At 33.3% G+C, this 18,458-nt stretch overlaps 1 protein-coding gene across 4 annotated transcripts in view; it reads right to left on the bottom strand.

The window, feature by feature from the left end:
- The window catches only part of Smg6 (Smg6 nonsense mediated mRNA decay factor), a 96,274-nt gene extending 78,540 nt beyond the window's left edge, over positions 1-17,734 (bottom strand). For 2 of the 4 annotated variants that reach the window (XR_015809216.1, XM_088183697.1), the window contains exons 1-12: positions 17,646-17,734; positions 11,062-12,120; positions 10,747-10,991; positions 10,390-10,685; positions 10,218-10,253; positions 9,835-10,098; positions 9,595-9,772; positions 9,349-9,530; positions 7,007-7,958; positions 6,825-6,935; positions 3,717-3,914; positions 3,589-3,650 (exon numbers count right to left, since the gene is read on the bottom strand). Coding sequence is in view for 2 of the 4 variants with exons in the window: in XM_088183697.1 (XP_088039823.1) it covers positions 3,589-3,650; positions 3,717-3,914; positions 6,825-6,935; positions 7,007-7,958; positions 9,349-9,530; positions 9,595-9,772; positions 9,835-10,098; positions 10,218-10,253; positions 10,390-10,685; positions 10,747-10,991; positions 11,062-12,106 (3,569 nt within the window). In the remaining 2 variants the exon portion in view is untranslated. The remainder of the gene's footprint in view (positions 1-3,588; positions 3,651-3,716; positions 3,915-6,824; positions 6,936-7,006; positions 7,959-9,348; positions 9,531-9,594; positions 9,773-9,834; positions 10,099-10,217; positions 10,254-10,389; positions 10,686-10,746; positions 10,992-11,061; positions 12,121-17,645) is intronic. The other 2 variants (XR_015809215.1, XM_088183698.1) reach the window with 1 other exon arrangement.
- Positions 17,735-18,458: the final 724 nt, after the last annotated feature.

The following is an 18,458-nucleotide window of genomic DNA, read 5'->3' as shown; positions in this document are numbered from 1 at the left end:
ATATAGGTTTGGTTGCGTTTTTTAAATCGCCGTGATTTTTAGTCGCATATACGTGCATTTCAATTCAAAATAATGGGTTCCATTTTAACGACTAAACAATCGCGCGATTACAAATCGCAAGTGCGCGCAACAATTAGTTGAATATCTCTGTATGTTTGTGATTCGCTGCAGACCTCCCCAACCTACGGTACATAAGGTCTGACAGGGAGACGATCGGGACAGACTGCAGAGCGGCAGACGAGAGATGCCGCTGACGACCGATCACCGAATAAAAGACCACACACTGCAGACGGCGGAAGACAAAGGGCGACGAGCAACAAGAGACCTCAAAGAACGGTAATTTCTTCATCCCGAGACATTATTTCTCCGCCAACTTCTCCACTAATGCTCGGAGAAAAGCACATAAACTTCTACAATAGTTTGTTTCTATATATGTAATACTAAATAAATTGTTACCAACTTTCCGGCGGCTATTTCTGGCACCCCTAGGGGCCTAAGAACCTTAAAAATTGTTCTACAGAAATAAAAAATTCTGTATGAACTGTGTATCTAAATTTACCTGAAGATTATGGTCAATATAATTGTACTACTGAGCGAACAATTCGCAACGTAGTAAAAAAAATAAGGAGAGTGGAAACGATGGAGATAGGGTAAGGCCTGTTCATCATCGTGGCGACCGTTGAGCTGAGAATATTTCTGTTATAAGTGAAAGTGTGGCCGAAGACCCGGAATTGTCGATTCGTCGACGTTCGTAGCTTTTCTTATGGCTCCATTTGGTGCGTTTTGTATCTGAACTTGCACCTACCCCCCGTATAAAAATCAGATAACACAAGAACTGAAGCCCAGAGATCGTGGACAGTGAAGAATTTACGCAAATTGTGTGCAAAGTGTTGATGCTGATTTTTCAAAGAAAATCTTTTTCTCTGATAAAGCACATATCCACCTCTCTGGATATGTTAATAAGCAAAATTGCCGCACATGGGGCGAGGAAAATTCTCATGTGCTTCACGCGAGACACAAAAAGTGACTGTTTGGTGCACATTGTGGTCTGGCGGCGTCATTGACGTGGAAGACATACAGTTCCCTCGGTAGTATTAGTTTGTTATAACAACTAAAAATATATTTTTGGTCATTGATTTGTTATTGTTCACGATTTGTATATGTCCATTAACTCTGAAAGTGACTAGACTATAAATAATTTTCTATCACCAACTATTTAATTATTTAAAGCAGACCTCCTCGGGTGTTATTTGAGCTGCTGTTGTAAAATAATAGTGTTGAAAGTAATAATAAACTTCCCTTCAAACTTCAATAAATAAACACAATAGTATATACATGTGTATGTATTTCAATATCCGATACTGTGTACTTCATTCTCAGAAACAAAACACACGAGAATAACGATATTATTTTAGTCACACTGTTTACGAGTATGTACCGGAATAGTGCTTTAAACAATATATTGAGAAACATGAACCGTCTGCTGTAACATACTCCTTCGCGAAATTAATTAAATTTAGTTGATGGTTTAATTATGTTTGTAAATATGGGCGATGTTTAGAGACTTCCTAAAGGACATACATCCATATACCAGTATGATGGTTTAATTTCTTGATTTTTTTTCTTTTAAACAATGATATATTTATAGTCAGAGAAAACAAACAGAAAATTTGGTCATTACTAATAAAGACTTTTTGCGTTTTAACATTTTACTAGCTAATGGCAATCTCACGGTCAACTCCATCGTCGCAAATAAGCATTATATAAAACAGCAGAGTAATGGTTTATAATGAACGAAGTATATTATTGTTTTATGACTTACGAAACAAATAGTATTTATCTGATTTTTAGTGGCAGTGATCGTGATGTCTAAAATCAAAATCAGACATACATATTTTTAGTTTTTTGGCGACTATTTTGTAACACCAGACCGCTTCTCAGAATGAGATAAAAAAACTGGTTCTCAGAAAATGAGATAAGGATGGTTCATGGATTGAAATTTCTGTAAGTCATTAAAATCTTTGACGATTTGGTTCTGAGAACCCCCTACCCTTTGTAGCCTATTTATATATGTATTTATTTTATTATGTCCAAAACTTTGCGGCACTCGGGTGACACTGTTGTGACGGCAGCAGAGGACAGGACGTTCTTTTGATGGACCTTCACGGAAGACAACAGCTGGTGTTGCTTCGTTCACTATTCATTCATAAATATTTAAATAACATGTCAACTATATACTCTCAATAAAATACTAGGGCAGCAGCCCGTCACCATCACCATCCGTCCGCCAAACAAGTAACGGAATTTATAATTCTGTGATCTGTTTCATTTATTCTTAAATTGTAATGTAATTATATCTGAAAAACGAATTTTTAAGATTGTATTAAAGTTAAGCACCAGAAAATTTATTGAAAATGTCTAAAATTAACTATGTGTTGAAATGAGGGGAAAATTGTTACATCAAGTCATTGATGATAGTGGAGTTTTAATGTAAATGCACAAATAGCTTTATCAGAAATGCAAATATCCTAGCTATATAATTTTTTCATATTTTTTTCAGGGCCCTTCGCGAGACCCCAAGTACGCACTTATTTTATTCTACGGATGATCTGCCACTGATCGGCGTTAGAGCATGCCTCGTTGACTGCAGGTCGCTAGGGGGTCTGCACCCCCAGATACCATGTCCTCGAATACCGAGTCCTCAGTAGCATATAAACCAGTGTTTTATATTTTTTATATACATATACATATGTATATCTAACTTGACTAAATAAATGATTTTTGTGAAATTTAAAAGGCTAAATTATGCCTCTTTCGGCGAATCACCCATAAGATCTCGAAAGTTCTATTCTACATATGCATAAATCTATAGCAAATGAGCAAATAAATCAGAAATATTTCGTAATTTCTTTTTGTAAAATCATTACTTTAATACAGACGTGTCCCAAGAATAATTAAATCAAACACAATATTCCAAAGTTTGATATTATTGGTAATTACTTTATTGAGTTTGGTTGTTTTCAAGTCAATCATTATTTTAATTCAGGTTATTTCCAATTTTTTATACCTCTTAGGAAGATGTATTTTTTAAATAGGGCGCCTAAAGTTATGATTCGCAATTCTAATTAGTCTCTAAAATATTTGAGAGTCGCAGATTCTGTCAATTTTTCCTCGTCGAATCAGGAAGAGGAAAAACACTAAACTTTATGAGCAATTTTTGTGGAACGCGGCAAACACTTCTTGGGCAATTTCCTCAGGCAATTTGGCGTGCATGCACTTTATATGTATAAGCAACAAGGATCCAATTTGCATACGCCTCAATATTTATGTTATAATTACACTTTTTAACTGCATGCAATCTTTAGATCATTTCGAACACTGTTAAAAAGTGGCATTTACATAATATCATCCCAGCTCGAAACGCACAACAATTGTAAAGGAAATTAAGGCAATTTCAACATTTGTACAACCTCTCTCGAGTACTTTTAATCTTTCTTTCTTTTCGAGAATAAATTGGTTAAAATTTCTCTCAAGATATATTTTAAAATAACGATTTAATTAAATACCGTATTATAAAAAATATCTCACCCAATTTTAGTGATTAGTTTGCCATGAACGTGAAGATAACTCATGATGAACCTCTTGTTGAGCTAAATAAAATAAAAGATTAATACACTGGCCTTTATTTAATTAATGGCTTTATAATTCTTACGTACCTCTATACTTGTCATATTTGCCAATTCTTCATCATCACTCAAAGCGGCGCGAGCTGCTAGTTTATCAGCTTGTAATAGAGTCGTGGTACGTCCTCCGCCCGCTTTGATCCAAACTTCTCTTCTAAGTCCCCGTGTACCGCCAACGACTTCAACAGCCTTTTGACGTTCAGCCAATCGTTTACGTTCACTTGCTTCGTACTAAAGAACAATGACAAATTTAATTATATTTGGTAAAAATGTCTCACCTAATTTTAATAGACAAAAATATCAAGAGTTCTACAAAATAAATATAAATATGTATGCTTTAGTAACAAATATAAATGGATGATTTGGTATAAATGGTGTAAAATGGGTATAAATTATCCAAAAAATGTGGACGGTCAAAAGCATTTATTATTCCACAGGTGAGAAAAATAAATAGATTATATAAACACAAAAAATAATAAATTTATTCACAATACATAATCCTAAAACAACACCAAAATATTGTATCTTATAAAACTTGCCCAATTGATTATAATACTGAGAATTATACTGTATTTTATAAAATCAGACTATGTTATACAAGTGATAAAAAAAAACGGGAATTCATATTTATGAATAGCGGGCCAATTGTAGTACCAGCTTCAGACTCTAAGCTATTATATCTTTATGTATCGATTTATGGAGCGCTGTTGTCGTGAAACGGTTGTTTTTTCCTGTAACAATTTTTTCCTCTTAAATGTTTTATAATAGCGGATAAAAAGGATCATGAAAAGTGAGTGAAATTCTATTTCATGTTGGAAAAAACTGCATTAGAGGTGAGATGTTAAAAATCAACAACATTCAGGCCGATTCAACTCACCGAATAGACGAAAATGAGCATGGCATGTGTTGATCAAGGGATCCACAACATTCGTCTTCAGACTATTTGAATTTTGACCCAAAATTTGAACATGAAACGTGATCCATCAAAATTCTTGCCTTCCTTGCACAGTTAACCAGAGACTGCTTAACATGTGTTAGGATTTGAAAGACTACTAATTTCATTATAATATCATTACCGATGAGATTTAGTCCATGTAACTTTTTATAAAAAATGTTAGGACAAGAGTACAATAATACATCTAATCCTGGGGAGTACATTGAAGGTGAAATTTTAAAAACCTAAATTCCAATTTATTTTATGTACCCTCACATTTTATACACTTCTATATACAAGGGCAGTCTGAAAAATTTCCAACCTAACACAGAAACAAGTATTTGTTTTGTCAAATTAAATTTTATTATTCAACATGGTCTCCTTGTGAGTCTATGCACTTTTCCCAGCACTATGCTCCCATCTCTTTAATCCAGTGTTTCCCAACCTTTTTTGTGCCATGCCCCACCGTAGTCTTTTCAAAAGTCATATGCCCAACCGGCCTCTTTTTTAATTAAACAGTAGTTGATAATTGCCGACGTGTCCCATCTCCGAAGCGTGGCGCCCCACCTCTGAGGCGTGATGCCCCACCGTGGGAAACAGTGCTTTAATCCATCTAAATAGTAGTCGCCACTCTTGTTCTGCAAAATAGCCGTTTAAAAATGTGATGGCTGCCTCATTTAATAAAATCTTTGTCCTCCGAGCACAACTTTGAGCCTAGGAAACACAAAAAAGTCGCTGGGAGTCAGATCTGGTGAATACAGTGGGTGGTCAATCAATTCGAACCCCAATTCGTGAATTTTTCTAATGGCGACCATTGAAGTGTAAGATGGTGCGTTGTCTTGGTGCAACAAAACTATATTTTTCTTCAAATGCAGCCGTTTTTCCGCAATTTATGCATTCAGCTTGTCAAATAATAATGCGTAGTATGCTCCCATTATTTTTTTTCTTTTTCAAGCTGGTCGATTAACACAATGACAACCCCAAAAAACAGTCGCCATCACTTTCCCGGTCGATAGAACAATCTTCGCCTTGTTCACCCTTGATTCACCCTTCGCAGTCCACTATTTCACTTATTTGCGTAAACTGCTTTAACAGGGCTTTGAAATGTTTATTTGGATGCGTTTTTGGTCCTGAGTGAGCAAACGCGGCACCCAAAGCGCGGTTAGCTTTCCATGCCCAAATCTTCAGTCAATATATGACAAACACGTTTTTTGAGATACCCACAGCCTCTACTACCTTTCTAATCTTGATTCGACGGTCATCTAGTACCATTTAGTGAACTTTTCCGATGTTATCGGTAGTGGTTGCAGGTTTTGGCCGTCCTGAAAATTCATCGTCAACCAATCTGGTACAACCGTGCTTAAATTCAGCTGTCCAAAATTTAACTGTGGCAAATGATGGTGCAGAGTCCCTGTAAACAGCCTCTCGGCTTTAATTTGCATAGACATATTGTCTTTCAAATTCAAGAATTTAACGACGGTTCGATATTCGATTTTTTATATTTTTACAGAAACACTAACATTTACTGACGCAAACAACTGTTAAACAACAACTGAGTGTCCAACATTGCTGAAATTTTCAAAAGTATCGTTCAACAAATGCACAATTATATTACCAGAATATTTTTGACAAATAACGCCATCTTCATGTTGAGGCTTGAAACTTTTCAGACTACCCTCGTAGGAACAAAAAAATATTAAATAAAATAAAACCTTTAAAATTAGTAATAAAATATCGTTTCACTCGCAACTAACTTCAGATCATTCTACACTTACGCGAATGTTTCTTATATTAAATATAAACATATACCTTCTTATTATACGATTAATTAGAAATGCTGAAATGTTTTATTAAATATAAAAATATATGTAAAAAATCTCTATATAAGGAATCAAAAAATATGAAACACATTTAATTATCATATTAAAATAAAAATACTTACACAGTCGTAATTCTGGTTCTGCAGCATACAAATACAAAACATGACAATTATAAAACACATGATAAATATTCAACCACAGATTCATATAAAACAAAATCAAAAGGTAGAAATGCCTATCATATATTTACTTTGTAGAACTCTCAAAAGTTATTCTATAAAACATTTAAAAAAAAAACAATTCAGCGCAATAAAGACAATTCTACAACATAAAAATAAACACAAAGTCAAAATATAACATTTACAGATTAAATCCATGAATACCAACCTTCTTTCTATTTTCATCAAAGAACAGATTCAGACTCTCTTTTGCAGAGGGAAATGCGTTAGATGACATCAAACTACGCATATAGAAATAAACAGCGTCAAATTTACGTTTCTGAAAGAATCATCCAAAAGATTAATATAAAAACTACACGTACTATTATAACGATATTTGTTCAAACATACCCCGTACATGGCCAATATTGCCAACTGATTGTAAGGCCGGCCGTTCTTTGGATTTATCTGATTGGCTTTTGTGTACCAGTTTTTACTCTTAGCATAATTTGTACTATCGTTCACTAGCTCTTTGTACCGCGCCAAATCACCGAGGAAAATAAAAATCTTTTGTGCGGATTTTAAAGCCAAGCTGATAAAACCTAGTCCTTTCGGCGGTGATATGTAATAGGCGTTTATGTAGTCGTCCAATTTGAATTTATACGTAGTCTCAAGCATATATAACAAATTTTCAAAGAATACGTTGCCGTCTTTTATGATAACATTGATGATTTCGACGTACTTTGTCTTGAAAGTCTCATCGTGTAACATGGACTTGCGCAGATTTTCTATAATGTTATAATACAATAGCTTCCAAAAATGATGCTCTATATTTCCCTCTTCGCATATTTCTATGTCCGTAGTTAACAATATTTGCAACGATCTTTGAAGAAACGGTCTGATGAGTTTAATCTTATCCCAGTTTTCCATTATCATGCATGATCTGAAGATTTCTTGTAACTGTGCGTCTGCTCGTTCAATTTCTTTCAATAAATCTTTATTGTGCGATGATACATAAATGTCTGATTCTGTATTGTAATATGATGGTCGGCCGTTTGTTTCAGATTGGGTAGGTGCAGATTCATGCAGGCGATTGAAGGACAAAGCAGTCTGTGTAACAACGATCGGTTTATTCGGATTTCTCCAGTCGTAGAGTGTTTTGTTGATTGTAGATCCTTGAGGACTAGTACCGGAAATATTATTTGAGCTTCCTCGGTTTTGATTTGACGATATTGATAAATTTTTACTTCTTTTATCGTTATTTTCCTGGGGCAGTACTAAAATTCCTGGTGCATTTCTTCCTATAGTATCAGTTCTTCTTTCGGATGCAGGATTTCCCACACACTCAGACTTAGTGTTTCTTCTAAAATTGAAATAAAAATATATATAAGATTGATTATACTATCTGCTAAAACTCATGTAATGTGAGAACCCATTTTAATGTATTACTTCTGTAGCAAATCTATAGACAATTTAATGACATAGACAACAATACAATTGGTTTAGATTTCACTAAATAAAACTGATACTGTATGCAAAACGATACTAGCACAATTAAGAAAACTTTGATGATCTGGTTTTATGTGCATATTATATGCAAATAGGGTGGCCAGATTATTGTACTTGTTTCATTTAACATTTTTTCCCAAATTAAAATTAAGAAAATCCTTATTCATAATATTTTTGAGACATCGCATAACCTAAAAAAGAAAAGTGTGTATTTGTGTTTTGAAAGCAATGAAATAAAAACAGTATATTTATGAACATTCGTTCTAATACAGTAAATCTCTAAACAAATATATGATCAAACAAAGTGACTAAGAATACCATGTAATGATAGCAATACATATTGTAAAAATATTTGCAATTGAAAATCTAGCCACCGTACGCGCAGTTGATACAATCGTCAACTCTCCAACCAAAGATCGAAAAAATAAAATAGAGTAAAAACCAGGGCTGTGGAGTCGTTAAAAAAACACGACTCCGACTCCGACTCCGATTCCGATATTTACCAACAACACGACTCCACTCCGACTCCGACTCCGACTTCGACTCTGACTCAAAAAAGTTTAATTTTATCAGGTATTTTTGGTGTTTTTCTACACGTTTAATATTCATACGCTATACACATTCATTATTACGCAATTAAAAATTCATAAATTTCATAATTTAATAAATGCTCGGAGTCGCTCATTTTTCACGACTCCGACTCCGACTCCAACTCCGGCCAAAACACCACGACTCCACGACTCCAACTCCGACTCCGACTCCGACTCCACAGCCCTGGTAAAAACATATAAAATAAAAATATTGTAAATCAGACAACTGTCAATAATCACATTTGTTCAAAGTGTCAAATGTTAGTTTGCAACAATACATTTACGAAATGGATCGCTTAACATTGTTAAAGTTGTTCAATTTTTCTACAAAAATAAGAATTCTGTAATAACTATGTATCGAAATTTACGGGATGATTATGGTCAATTTCATCGTTCTACTGAGCGAAAAATTCGCAACATAGTGAACAAATTCGAAGACTGGAAGCGTTGTAGATAGAGTAAGCCCTATGCATCATCGTGGCGACCGTTCAGCTAAGAATATTGCTGATGTAAGTGAAAGTGTGGCGAATACTCGTAATTGTCGATTCGTTGGTGTTCGCAGATTTTGGACGAGGATCGTAACTCGCAAACCAGCCAAGTTGAGTTTGCGAGTTACGATCTTTTTTTTATTTATTTTTAATATCTTATATTTACCGGCTCGAAGTCATTGGCATCTCTTCCCTCCAATTATTTGAATTAGACGACGTCGAATGTCTCTGATCAGAATCTCTACGTCGGCGACGACCACCACCACGAGGCGGAGAATAAGCTAAATCACCGCCGCTTTCAGTACTTGCGTGTCTGGAGCCTCTTGCTGACCAACTATCTCTTCGATTCTGTAAGACATATATTTTTAATAAGCACAAACAATTCTATCAAGCGAATAAAAATACTACAAACCTGATTCCTAGATGTCCTATTAGGCGGAGGTGGTGGTGGAAGTTTGATTTTTTCCGGATCCAATTGTACACGAGGAGGATCATTTCTATGACTCATCGGTTGATTATGATGTATCCTATCTCGACTATTATTCCGACTTCCATTGCGATCTTTACTATTATTGCGAGAATAGCACCTCCTACAATTTAAATTTCAAATGTATCTAAATCCTTTTAAGTCATTTTATAATATAGTACATACCTATCGTGGCTGTTTTCTCTACTAAATGAGCTCTTTGGCCATTTATCGTTCGGTTCTGCTCTTTGATGCCCTCTATCGTGTTCCTTTGAATTCCTATGATCTCTATGTTCTCTATTATCTCTATGATCTCTGACATTTTCTTTGTTATCTCTGCAATGATCCTTCGAGTCTTTATTTTGTCCGTGATTATGGGGAGATTTTTCAGTATGTGGCCGATTATGATCAGAGCTACGTTCTCGCTTTTGACTACTCCTACTCGAACTCCTGTTGATCATCAAATCATTTTATCAATTCAATCACTTAAGAATATGAACAGAAAAATATATAACTTAAAACAAAAACCAAAAAGCAGTTAGTGTAATATAAGTAAAGCAAAATCTTACCGATTTCCCCCGTTACTTTTTTTGGCACGTGCATTTCTACATAAAAAATAAATTATTTTAGTTATGTTAATAAAATGATAAAAATTAATATCAAAAACAGAAAACGAGTAATATTATATTTCAATTAAGGTTTTTAGTTATATATAAAACAAGCAATCTAAGCATGTTTTACCGTTTTTTCTTGTTGCTCTTTGATCGGCCTTCTCTGACTTTAGGTTCTGAGCCAGCGCCGCCGCCAATGCCACCACCACCGCCTTGTCCACCACCGCCTTGTCCACCCCCGCCGCCTTGTCCACCCCCGCCGCCTTGTCCACCACCACCGCCTTGTCTGCCACCTTTGCCTCTTCGCTCTCCAGACTTTTCTTGTTTAGCTTTACCGCTAGACGCTGTATTATTCTGTGACACCCTCTTACTCAAATCGCTTTGAACATTTTCTATAAAAGGTTTATCATCTTCCAAAGTCCAATCCTAAAATCATTTAAACATAAATAATCTTTAACATGTACAGCATAAAATAACGATAACTAACCTCTTTTAAAAGATTTATTTTAGAATTAAGTAATTGGTCAGGAGTCATAACTTCCTTATAATTTTCAATCACATCAGTCGTATTTTTAATTGGTGCTTTTACAATTGGAGAATTAGATCTATCGTTTTTGTGATTATTTGTATTTTTTATATCGTTACTGATCTTCTTAATTTGTATTCCATCAGTTTTGTCAAATTTAATGGCATCATGTGACTTAACATTTTGATTAGTTTGTTTCGTAAGAGCTAAAAATAAATAATCCATCATAAATGAGCTGAATCGTTCAATGTATAACGTAATAAGATAAGTACTGACTGTCTTCTTTATAATTTTTATTTATCGAGTGCTCAGTAAGTTTTTCCAAGAGAATATTTTCTACATTTTCTATTGTGATGTTAGACGATTTACTTGCGTGTTGAGGAGCGTGCGAAATATTATGAGGAGTCGAGGATCTCGAATCGCTTCCAGATTCGAAATTGTGCATTAAGGAATTGATCGGTTGTTTTAATTTTTCTCTATCAAATTCATCGTCAATGAGTCGACCTCTACCTCTAGCCGGCAACGTTTGCGACCAATGCTCAGGCGGATGAGAGGCGTGCTGATGATAGTTAGCGTGTCCTTGAAACACCACCGAATTACCATCCCACGATTGCTGTATACTGGCGTTTTCCTCCAAGTACTTCTTCCTCATTCTCGGCGGCATATTATAAAGGTTGTGCCAACATCCTTTGTTTTCATTTACCGAATTCGTCGTCGAATTTCTTCTACCGCTCGGAGGCTTTCCTACGTTGGAATGTTGCGAGTGCCTCGGACCGGACGATTCCATGCTTCTTGTGTCTCTATTCCGCGGTGCCGAATTATGATCCAATCCTTTTTTAGCAGGTGACATGTTTCTCGGTTCAGAACATTGTCTCGAATCATTGTTCGTATCGTGAGCATTTTTCCTATGGCCAGAATACCGTCTAGTCCTGCTCTCGTGGTTATTGTGCAAATCTAAATGAACATGCTCGGGCTGATGGACGTCTGATAATGACGAACTGCTGTTTTCATCTTTATCGTTTATGCTTCTTTTAGGTATGTATATTTTTTGTTCAGGTTTTCTCGATTTGTAAGACTTTTTGCTATCGTCATCGTTTGACGTATAATCTAAAGACAATTCTTCTACGCGGTTGATTTCTTTATTGTTGTAATTCCCTCTACCGTGATTACGACCGTGATTTCTCTTCGGTCCATTGTTCTTTTGAAATTCAGTCTTTGCTTGTTCCAATTCCTCTTGGTTCTTCTTTAATAGTCCACATCCAGGACGATAGAACTGTTGCTGCGGTTTCCCTCTTCTCATTCCTTTGCTATCATCATCCATGATTAATTATGTATCTGGAATAAATAATTTGATATATTAAATAAATATTTTAACTATTTCACAATTATTTTTAATAAGACATACACATATCAAGTCATTTTTTTAACTTTTAAAGTACTAATTACAGTTCAGAGAGCATTTAGGAAGGTAGCAAATTACAATGCTCTTAACCAATGGACTTTCTGGTGCGAAAGATATAATGAGAAAAGTAACTTTACTTATCGCATACTAAGATATACTTTTCAATTTAACTATACATACACCTACATTTCCAGGTTTCAAGTCCTATACTATATTTGCATTAACACAGTCAGTTCGAGAGCTGTTCATTTCATTATTATTCATAATTGAGAAAGATATGGCAAGTTTGGGTTTAAAGCACACGATACGGATATCCATACTTATCATTACTCCTATCTATATTTTGAACAAATTAAAGTCATTACTATATTTATCAATCATTCTAAGTTAATTCTGCGTTAATTACAGTAACCAAAACTAAAAGTTTATAGAATAATTAAAAAATATTACGAGCTTAGACACAATTATACTAAAAAAACAATATGCTTGTCTTGCATGACAAATATTAATGTTATATGTATCCTTTCAATCATCAGAAAGCAACTATAGTTTTGCTTATAGAAAGCCTTATATGAGACATAATCTTGCTTCGTTAGAGGGAGTGTATGTTATGTGCGAAATTTAATAATATATCTATCGGTCTAAAGAAACCTTTTTTCTCATTCGTCTAAGCTTTGTTAAGGACTATTTTACATTGATCCTGACCGCCTGTTATAATTCTTTCAGATTCACCTGGGCTCTTCCTCATTCGACACCGTCGCTCGATACCGACACCAGAATTTTATCTGTATTGGTATTTATATAATTAATAATTGCTTGTCTTGGTTGTCTAAACTGACTGAAGAGGTCAAACAACTTGGCATCAAAAATCCGAAAAAGTCATTCTTGCGATTGGGAAGTGGCTGAATTGTTACACAGGCAATTTTTTCTAAGGTAATCAATCGAAGACCTACACTGACTTAATAAATACGCAACACGCAGGAGATTTTAATTAACACCGCAATGGTAAAACCCTCTACAAGTTAATTATAAAAGAAAACTTAAAAGCTCCAAATTCACCTACTCGTTATATTACAAAGTAATATTTTCATTCACCTTGAATTATTTAAACCTAAGTAAACAATATACTTGAAAAATATATGAGACTATTTTTCATGTTTCGTTTTTATTTCAGAATTTTATATAAAAGTTCATTTTCAGAATATTATTAAATAACATTAATTAATTTTTTTTCGAGCGAAATAATTTATTTATTATCATAATAACGATCTCAAAAAGTAAGTTTTTAGAAAATTGTTATATGAAATTAATATTATTTTTGAGGGAATTAATTGATTTACTTTCTTCTTACACCCTCAATGATGGATGTTCGCATAATAAGAGTATCGATATTTCTTCATATATTAAGTAACCTAAAGTGATTTTTTCGTGTTTCGTTTTGTCTTCTGATGTTTCTATAAAAGGTAATTTTTAAGAAAATTATTTAATGAAATTATATAATTCATTTATATAATTTTCTTTTTTTAGAGGAACAAATGGTATTGAGAAAATCCAGTGGTACTTAATATATAAGAAAAAGAAAACTGCGGAATGAAATGACTCAAAACAGTACAATTACAACATTTACTAACGAGTACAGTAATACCCCGAAGTTATGTGATAGGTGGGACTGACGAAGAGTCGTGTAAGTCGGAGTACAACTTTGTATATAAATACATATAAATTTTGATTAATTGGGCCCAAGGATTAATAAAAACACTGGTTTAGAAGAAAAATATTTGATAAAATTTTAGTTAAAATAAAAGAGTTAATAAAAAATATATTTCGATGGCTTCATAAAATCTAACAAACTCGTCTGACGGCACAATGTCTTCTTTTTTCACTAAGAATTTCTTAGTAGCAAGCCAATAATTTTTCTATTCCTTGCTTTGTAGCTGTAACGCGTCTTTCGTTGGAGTCTATGTTTTCTAGAACTTTTTGGCAATTTTCAATTGAGCTGAGACCTTCTGTCAAGCTTGCAATTGTCATGTGCTTTTCTGGTTGAACTGGACTGAAATAATCGTAAATGTAATCGTGCACGTAGAGTTCACACGAAACGCGCCCAATAAGTATCACAACAAGAAAAACTTTGAAATAGTGTGTGGTAGTGTTGCCAATGAAAAAAATCAAGAACTTCGTAACTCCGAGTTTGCGTAAGTCGAGGTATTACTGTATTTCAAATATTATACATGATACAAACACTTTATCAATTGAGGCTCGAGAAAACATAGAATTTGAGAAACAACTGCTATTAAAGATCGAAATGAGAAGGGGTGGTTGAAGAAAAAATGGAAATGCAAGAAAATTCAAAATAAACCGGGATATCTATTAATTTCACGATCTTCTTTCCTGGCCACCGATCACCGATAATATAAAATACATTATAATTTAATATTAACCAGAAGAACAAGAAGACGCAGATTTAAATAAACTTGCATCAAAGGATGGAAGAAAATTTTCGAATGAATAATTTTCGAAAAAATGTTCAAACGGAGAACGAATTCATCCCAATTGGCTCATTTAAAAAAAAACTATATCGTTCTTGTTTTCCGTGTTTTATTTTTGTTAAAGGAGGAAAATCATATTCTCTGTATGTAATACAAAATCAAGGATTTAAATGTTGGAAGAATTTAACAGTATATTTACGGTACCCGTCTAATTGACGGGTTTCTGATTTGATTTGTATCAAGACAGTATTTAGTTTTTTTACGACTTTTTAAAATTGAACAATACAAATATATTAACTCTTTTTTTATTTTCAGAAACTTATTATTTTTGAAAATCTGTTCACTATATATCTATTTTTAATGACACCCATCAAATTGACAGGATTATGTCCGTAAACCTAGTGTCAAACAGAACTTCTGATCATGAGAATTCTGCATCTCATTGTGACACATATCTTTAATGGAAATGTTTTAAAAAGAAGATGAAAACCTTTGGTTTTAAAGACGATTCGTTGCAAAAAGCAATGTAGATGGAAAAAGAAAATTAGTTGTGTTGTTAGATGTGATTTTATTTTGTGCGAAAAATAATTTACCTCTTACAGCTACACAAAAAAAATTGGTTAATTAATAAGCCGGTCAGAATTAATAAGCCGGTACAATACAACGATTGCGGAACACATCACTAATCATAAGAAGGATTCCGTCTCATACTCTTAGAAAATCATGTTCGAAAGGAAATTATTTCTAGAACAATTATAAATGTTCCAAATTATCCGATATTTAGTTATCAATGACGTCTATTACGATTGAAGAATCATTATAGATTTCATAGCGACTAAAGAAAAAACAGGTAGTGGTTAAGCCAATGAAATTATCGATAATTTATTAAAAGATAGACTAGATATATCAAACATCGGAGGCCAAGATGTTTGTAATGGTGTACAAACTGTAATTAATAAAAATATGCGTGTGGCTCTCAGCTCTAAATTGGTTTGCAAATATGCTAGTATGATTACACTTTTCAGAATTGTTGAGAATCTATATATTTTTTTGTGAATTCAATGACTAGATGGGATAATCTAATGTCTGTATTAAAAACAACTTTGAAAGGTCATACAGACACACGGTGAACCTCAAGAGCAAATGCCATCAAGGAATTTTATCAGCAAATACCATTAGTATATAACGTGTTAATGGATTTAGAACATGAACAATCCTTACACGTGTGGAAATTAAAAGCCTATTGAAACAGATAATTTTTTTAGTTTTGTGTACACTATCTTTATAGAATTTGACAGAGTAAACAATACTTTGCAGTCAAAAATGATGACTATAATTAAAGCTTTACGTTTATTACAAATGGAAAAACATTTCTTTTAAAAGTGAGAAAGTGGGTTTAGAAATGGAATTGGCCACAGTATTATAAAACAAATTTTAAAATCAGATGATCAATCTCAACAATCTGTTTATGATGAAAAATAAAATTTACAGAATAATTTTAGGAGTGATAGATATTTTAATAACACAGTTTATATGGCGATATAAATTTATGTCGATGAATGCAGAAAATTTACATAAAGCAGTTTAGGATTTTGCTTTCAAATATCGTAATGATATTAAATTGAATGAAGTATTATCACAAATAATTAGTTTAAAAAATCAAGCAATGGCATTAATTCTAGTTCAGATATATTTAGAATAATCCATGAATACAATCTAGTATAGTCATATTCGAATTTGGATATTACGTTAAGAATAATTTTAATGTTACCGATCACTGTAGCCTCTACTGTATTTCGAAAAACTTATTTAAGATTGTCACTTGTTCTAGAAAAAATATCGAATATGGAAATTTTATCGATTGAGTTATTTTACAAAGCAGATTGACTTTAATTAAATAATTGAATTTACTTCCAAAAAAACAGAAAAAATATAACTTTAAAGAATAAACGATGTTATTTTGTTTCTATTATAATATTTGATATTTTTTTGATCAAGTGAGTTTGAATCATTGAAAAATTGTAAATTAAATAAGTAAAATTTTTATGATATTCTAATTGATTTCACGTAACGATTTCAAATAAGTCTTTTAGAAAAAAAATTATTGCAGACTGCTCAACAAAATAAGTTGAAAAATATACATAAAAAAATACTTTTGCTAGCTTATAATATATAATATATACAATATAATTTTAGCTAAAAAAATAAGTCATGGCGAATATGGAATTTGAGCTTTTAGTAATTGAAGCTATTATTACAAAAAATGAACTAGTTTAATAAAATTTAAATAATTGACATTAAAATTATTACATCTCCCAAAAGGCAAAAGATGGTTTTAATACTAACCGCAAACACAACTATCGTGTAAAATCGGTATTTAATTATAAGCTACTATTTGTTGATTTCTCATAAATTGGATTATTGGACTCGATGAGTGTCGAAACTGATAAGAATGTTTTCATCCCATTAATGAGAGTTGTAATGAGATTTACCACTAAGTATATAATATGTGTCTGCGTTTAATAAAATTGATGGCGTATAATACAGCTTATACAATGGAACGCAGATAAGAGCGTTGTTTTCTTTGTTTTAAAAACGTGTCAGATTCAAGATTCCTCGTGTTTTAATACGTACATGTCGAACGATGATTAAATATACGTGAGTCACAATACAAACTCGAGATGTAAGTGCATGATTTCGATTTCGCGATAAATAAACAAATCGCAAAATTGCGCTCGTTGGTGAAAAACATCGCAACACGTAAGAGGCGAAACGATAATGCAATACGATTGAATTCACGCAGAAATACGTCTATACGCGGAGGACGAATATAAATTTGGCGTTGCGTCAAAATAAACTTGTTAAATTCAAAAAGAACGCAACAAACGCGTTGAGGTTATGTTTTGAAAAATGGATTGCGGCCCCGGGGCTCCGCGGTGTGGACTTCCGTTTTTGCGAGAGTTGAGAAATACCTTCAATTCCTGGCATATCTTAACTCGTTCGCCGTATTTCCACAACACTAGGTCTACCAAACTCTGGCCTACGCTTTTTTCTCAATTGTGTCATAACAACAATAAGTTCGACCATTCGCCGCGATAACAAAATTTACCGACTCGTTTTAATTAAATTTAAAAAAATGTTATAAATATTATATTATTGCCAGTATTCTAATAAGATTAGTGTTTTAATCAAAGGAAATAAACGTCAATAGTAACATTGTAAACACAGCTTATTTGTTTTTTGCAGGGACAATTTGGCTACGTGACTATATGAGACATAGACAATATTTAGCTGTCGGGAGACCAAAACACTTTTAATTGAGCGTAGAACGAGTCCTCATGCCTTTGCCATTTTGTCATTGTTTATGTACGCACACAAACGCATTTCTTACTCAGTCCCGATGACGTCAAGCACGTGCGGCTTCTCAAACGTTCGCATTAAAACACAATACATATGTTTTACATTTGTTCTTTACAAATAATAATATTAAAAAATAAATGATATCTACGAATCTCTTTCTCTCTCTCTTTTTTGCGAAATTCTCTGACAAAGCTGTATAGCATGGGCGCATGAAAGTTAAAGCGGTGGTTGGCGACCCTTTTGGTTTAAATTATAAAATATTTTAGTAAACAAATATATCAATGTTTTCCAACCAGTATATTTTATTAAGACTAAGTTTAACTTGATTATGATTTAACTAAAAATGTATGAATTGGATAGTTAATAATATAGGTGATTTCAATGTATTGGGAAAACCTTAAATAACAGAAACCATTTAATTGTTT

This window comes from Plectrocnemia conspersa, unplaced genomic scaffold, assembly GCF_051122295.1.
Source record: "Plectrocnemia conspersa isolate PC_06_02 unplaced genomic scaffold, ASM5112229v1 ptg000003l, whole genome shotgun sequence".
NCBI lineage: Eukaryota > Metazoa > Arthropoda > Insecta > Trichoptera > Polycentropodidae > Plectrocnemia > Plectrocnemia conspersa.
The sequence above is the reverse complement of the archived record's forward strand: the minus strand, read 5'-3'. Positions and strand labels throughout refer to the sequence as shown.